This window comes from Cygnus atratus, chromosome 4 (genome assembly GCF_013377495.2).
Source record: "Cygnus atratus isolate AKBS03 ecotype Queensland, Australia chromosome 4, CAtr_DNAZoo_HiC_assembly, whole genome shotgun sequence".
NCBI lineage: Eukaryota > Metazoa > Chordata > Aves > Anseriformes > Anatidae > Cygnus > Cygnus atratus.
This window is the reverse complement of record NC_066365.1, coordinates 49,201,332-49,207,331: the sequence shown is the minus strand read 5'-3', so window position 1 is coordinate 49,207,331 and position 6,000 is coordinate 49,201,332. Positions and strand designations below refer to the sequence as shown.

At 45.7% G+C, this 6,000-nt stretch overlaps 1 protein-coding gene across 1 annotated transcript in view; it reads left to right on the top strand.

Moving 5' to 3' along the window:
* Positions 1–587: 587 nt before the first annotated feature.
* Positions 588–6,000, top strand: part of KIT (KIT proto-oncogene, receptor tyrosine kinase) — a 41,525-nt gene continuing 36,112 nt past the window's right edge. The window contains exon 1 of the mRNA XM_050710404.1: positions 588–633. Within this exon, the coding sequence (XP_050566361.1) occupies positions 588–633 (46 nt within the window). The remainder of the gene's footprint in view (positions 634–6,000) is intronic.

The following is a 6,000-nucleotide window of genomic DNA, read 5'->3' as shown; positions in this document are numbered from 1 at the left end:
TTATCTTCTGCCCAACCATGTGTTGCCACCTGGCCTTCATGCTTCTTTTTCCGATAAACCACATGTGATTCGGAGGGCAGATGATCTCTCTTTGGAAGTAACCAGGTGTATTCTCAGTTATCTGAGCCGTTTTCAGAGCTTTTTGTTTGTGCTGTGGAGTCCCCTCCCAGGGCGTGAGATGCTTAGTGATGCAGTTCTGTGTAAGAGCAGTCCCAGGACATAGAGCTGATGCCTTCTGTGGGATGGCACTGCACAGGGAGGTGGCATGGCAGGGGTGTCTTGCAGCCAGGGTCCAGCCACCCCTGTGGTTCCTCATGCTTGTGTCTTCAAGGATGATAAAGACAACCTTTGTTCCAGGCTCCTTCCATTTCCTCTCTGGAGTTTGTCATGGGTAGGAATCGCCTGGCTTCACACTTGCTCTTTGTGTTGGGAGATGCCCATTTCTCTTTTCCTCTGGCTGCAGAAGAATTCTCTTTGGTTGCTCCTTTGAGCACTGGGCTGTCGAGCTCCCTCCTCCTGCCCTCCCCACAGCCCATGCTGCCCCTCTGCCCCTGCAGGGTGAAGGGCTTGGGACTGGGGAGGGGACGATGAGGATGCTGTGTGAGAAGACAGTGATTGCCCTCATGCAGCTGGGTAAACACCAAAGCCCTGCTCATCCTCCCCCGTTTTTCTGCTTGGTAGCTTGGAGCCTCTGAGGATGCAAAACTTCAGTGCAAGTGCTAGCACAGGCACTGGGAAGGAGAGCACTTCTACTTGGGAAATGCACAACGCCGAAAAGTCTGTTGGTCTGCAGATGGCAGTGACTCTGTTAGATGGGTTAGAAGCAAAACACTTGGGTCTGCAGGGCAGCCTAATCAGTCTAAACCCTATAATACATGCTTGCTGATGGTTAAGTTAGTTTTCAGTTTCCAGAGTGAAACTGGGGCAGAGGGGCAGGTCAGTCTTTCTATTAGTAAGGAGTTATGGCATTCATGTGGCATTCATATGTCCTGAGAGTCAGCTATGCTTGCGAGGAACAATCATGTCTTCGGTCTATTTTTGGTCTTTGTCTTTGAGGAAAACACTAGCCTGGGTGTTGGCGTGGCTGGTTTCTTCTGCAAAGTAAGAGGGTATACTGCTAGCCTTGTTTTCCCCCGCAGTGTAGCTGTAGTGGTATGTGATGCAGCTTTCAGATCAAATCATTGAAAACTGACATTTGCCATTGCAAAACTTTTCATCTAGCATAAGGGAGAGTGTCTGTTTGGTGAAGTGGAACAAAACAAGTAAGCATATGATAGCATCTCTCCTTTGAAAAAATCTGGGAGATTTTTATGCACCAGAGTAAATTAAAGTTCCTTCAGTGTGATTAACATGTGAGTTTTCCACTTATTTGTTTCTTTGGGGCATAAAATGGCAGGGAAAAAAAAATCTTATTGAAATGGTCTTAAATTTGGCTGTACAATAACATATATCAAGTGCATAGTGGCTTTAACAAATAAGAGATGGAGTTGGAAAGGTGATACTCTTCAATTAGACCAACTAATACAGAAAAACAGATGGGCTTCTTCTGTCTGTGACTTCTGCATGTGAGTTAGAGTCACTTCTGCTTCTGCTCTTTCAGACCTGCAGGAGAATTGTGTGTCTGAAAACATATTCATTTTTCCAGCGGTACTGGGCATGCTGAAAGAGGATATTACCTCCCTGCAAGCTATGTCGTGCTGATATCCCCAGACCACTGTATCTACAACAGTGCCACTACTTTAACTGATAAAGCATATCTCTTGTTTCTGCTCTCTTATGTTGTTGTAGATGAGAAACTGAAAAATGCAATGAGTGAAGTCTGTGTGGTATCTCTTGAAACGAAGTCAGTGCCCAGCTCTGCTGTTGTTGTGCTGCTCCACCTGCAGCTGCTGGAGAAAGGTTGGGTTTCCAAATGTGTGTGTGGGGGAGTCCTTAAACAACAACACTGCGTGACAATAGGAAGATTAGGGGTCCTTGCAATGAGGTATTCATATGTGGTGGCTGTAATGTAAAGTTGTGCTGTGCCCTCATCTTGGAAGATGTTTGAGATAAGTTTAACTTGGAAGGGAGTAGGATAAGGCACAGTTTTTGGTAGTTGTTATTGGTTGTTTTTTTTGTTTTTTTTTTTTCTCTGAATGCTATCTGTTGTGTTGTTGAAATGCTACAAACGTGTTCCTTTTAATGTTTAGGTAAGAGTTGAAAAAGGAAGCATAGGGACTAAGCTGCTGGCCTAAGGTTTTGCAGGAAACCTGTGGCAGAGCTGGGAATAAAATCCTCACTGTGTGACTCTTCGGCTTATCCCATGGCAGTCCCATGTCCTTTGTTTGCTTGGCAGCTGGAGACGATCTCCAGTTGCTTACGAGCGTGATGGGGATGTGCACCTGATGTGCTTTCCCCTGCTATGGCAGCCCTGTGGCTGAGGCTGAAAAAACTCCCGCATAAAAACAACTTTTTTCCAGGTTGGTGTACTCCTTTGCCAAAGGTTTTGTGTTTGCACATCCCTTAATTGTTACAGGAACATTCTGCTGTCCTTAATCATATCCCTGCAATTTGACCTGAATTTCCTATTGGTATTATCTAGAGCCGTTTCATTTTCTAATTCCTCCAGCCTGGTTTTCCAGATGTTTCTTCTGCATGCAAAACTCACCAGTGCCGTACTCCCCCTCTTTCCTCCCTCTCCCTCTGTTTTTAGGGCTTAGGAAGCTGCTTGTAATATATTCATGTATTCTGCTGCTTTTTACAGTTACACAGCCTTGTTCACGAGTGATCCCAGCATTGTAGTTCTTAACTCAAATTTGTTATTTTACATGGAGAAGCTAGGGTGGAAGTGACTGGTTGTGGCTGTGGGACACAGATTTAGAACATCCAAAATGAGTCTTGGGCTGTCCAGCTCTGAGCTTCGCATATTTTTTATTTTTATTTTACATCGTTAATTATTAAGTATTTGTCATTGCCAATTTATTTTGCTAGCATATTATAATTACCTGCTGGTTGCCCTTGAGGACAACTCCAGAGGGTCGTTCAGAGCCCCAGTGTGGTGTTCTGGCTATGCAGTGCATGGGGAGTGTTGTATGTTTCATGGTGGGACCATGGCCAACAGTACAATTACCTGTCCCTGGTAGTCTACAGAAGCCGTGGGAGCAGAGGATGGATTTTCTCTCTTCCCCTTGTCCTGTGGGGCCCCTGTGGTCAGGTGGGCATCACTGAGGTTGGGACACTCAGCTAAATAATGAGATTGTGGTTCACCTCCTTTTCCAAGATGTAAGGAGATAGGGAGAGAGCATCAGCATGCCAGGATGCATCCTTTCTCTGTACCTGACCCACCCCTGGGAATTTTGAATTGAGACATAGCCGTGGGTTCCTCCATCTTGTTGCTGAGAGAGTTGACAGTCCCACTGGTGACTGGTAAAGTCATGGTCCTTCCTGGGGTCAACATGGAGCCCTGGGAGGAGACAACAGACTGCATCCCATGGGGTTCTGCACTTGGAGATCTCTTACCATCCTTAGCATATAGGATGCCCACAGACATGATTCCCAAGTTATTAGTGTTACCATTATGGTTGTGTGTTTATAGTTGGTGTTACTGGAGTGCACAAGAGCAGCAGTGAGCCTGGAAGAGCACCCTTGTTCTTCAGGTGCTGTACAAATGGAGCAGTCTCAGACATGAGGCATTAACAATCTGTGAAAAGATCAAGAGATGGCAGATGGACATATGCTGTGGGGATTAATACACTGGATTACAAGTTGGTGGTTAAACTCTCAGATTTCTGCTATTTAATTACTCCTCCAAAAAGAAGATACAAAGTCATTCCCTTCTTTCTAAGCACTGTTTTAATTCTCTTTTAAAAATAGGCGATATTTGGGTGCATAACACTAAACACATCTGGTAGTCCTTCCTTTTGCCACCTGTTGTCTTTACACTGCCATATTTCCTTCTCCTGAAGACACCTTGTTTCAGAAGGTGACAGGTAAACTTTAGGTTGTGGGAATTCCTTGCACAAGGCATTAAATCAATTTGTAAATTGTTTGGCAGAGAAATTGTAGGCTGTGTAAAAGGAACCATAAAAACATTGTCTTGAAATGTGCATGATGGCTTCAACTACAATATTGTAGCTTGTGTTGTGGGGTACCACAGTATGCTCATTCCATCTTTGCCTTTCTTTCCCTGGCTCCAGTATGTAATGTATTTCTTGTGCCCCTGGATGGAGTCATGCTCCGCTGTGTTGTTTACCACCTGTAAAAACTACCCACCAACTTGCTAGATGGTCTGGTAATAAACGTTACACAATTTAAACTCCTAACCTGAATGGGTATGATGAATGCTAAGGAAAAGAGTAGGTAAACGTCACAAACATCACATAAAAATACAAAATGATGTTTTTCGTAATCTTTCTGGCAATTACTATTTCTGGGATGTTTGTTTATGTGTTCAGTCTTGTGAGCTTGTGTAGAGGATTAGTGGACCTTGTGTGGAAATTTTCTGGTGGCACTGGAAAAACAGTCGCTGTTGGACTGCCTGTCAGTTTGTAAGCAAATACAAATCAGAGGGAGATGGGGAACGGACAGGGGCTCCCTCCAAAACTCACACTACAAAGTAATTAGATTGTGGTGGTTTGACCATCCTTTTCTGCCCACTCTGTCCTAGGTGCTGGGTTTGTCAGGAAGGGGAGCAGTTACCTGACCCGCTCTCAATCCACATTAAAAACAACTAAAGCTGTGAGATAAGTGAATTAAGTCTGGACTACATAATCTCATCCCAGCAAATTATCTGATTGTTTTTCTTGAGTATCTGTTGTTATCTGTTGGGCAAGGAAATTCAGCCTCAGAAATGAAAAGATTCATTTTCTTGAATGGAAGTGGGGATGTTTTTTGAGAAATGTTTCCCTTTTTCAGACATGAACATCACATGTCAAGTCCAACTGTGCCGTATTGTGCTATACGTTAGAGGGGCACGAGGTGAGGTTATTGTTAGGATTAAAGAGCTGGCCTTCGGAAGGGGACAGGTTTGTTGCTGCAGTATCCCTCAGCATTTTTACACACCACAGTGATCTGTATGGTTCAGACAGATCCACACTCCTTTTGTAGGTTGGTTATGGTTTTAGTCTATGCACCACTTGCCTTGGGTCTGTTCCTTACCTCTGCCAACCCGTCGATTAAGCGTTACGTTACACCTTCATGTGCCCTAGGGCAGGGTGGTAGGTGGGTTTGGGAAGGAGGAGAAGCGCCATGCCTGGCAGCACAGTGCATTACAGTGGGCAATGCTGGGGCTGCAGTGGGGCCTAGCGCGGGAGCATCCCTCGCCTGTGCTGAAGTTTACTGCGTTGTTTCTGTCGCTGTGTGTCTCTGTCCCTGTGGCCGATGTGTCATGTTGGGGTGGCGGCTGTTGAACGGGGAGTATGAGGTGGGGATCCCAGGGGTCATCCTTGTGCTTTCAGAGAGGTGTCCAGTGGGTTCCCCCTGGCTCCTTTCACGTGTGGCATTAGGAGCAGGGTGACACAGGGCCTCTGCAAGCATCGCCCCTTGTGCTCATGGAGGAGGGCTGCCCTTGCACGGCATGAGGGAGGGGAGCACTGGTGTTTGTCTCACGGCTGCGGCCTGAGAATCTAGTGTCAGAGAGGGGATAAAACCCTGCACTTTTGCTATTTTGCTCTGATCTGAGGGGTTTGAACATCAGAGGTCTCCTTGCCTCTGCCCTGCTCTCAGTCCGCCTCTGCCCTCCTGTCTACAAAGCCAGTGCTGGCTGGGACCTTCGCTCCTGAGATGCTGGAGTTTTGCCCTCCTCGGTTGAGCTGCCATGCGACAGGCTCACACCTGCTCTTTGAGGTGGTAGGTTTGAAATTAGAAGTGATTTTTTCTGCTTTTTTTTTCTGTTTGTCAATTATTATTTCTAGGATGCTTGCTTATGCATTCAGTCATGGAAATGTATATGCAGGGTTAGTGGGCTTCATGTGGAAAATTTCTGGTGACACTGGAAAAATAACTGCCTGTTGTGTTGAGCGC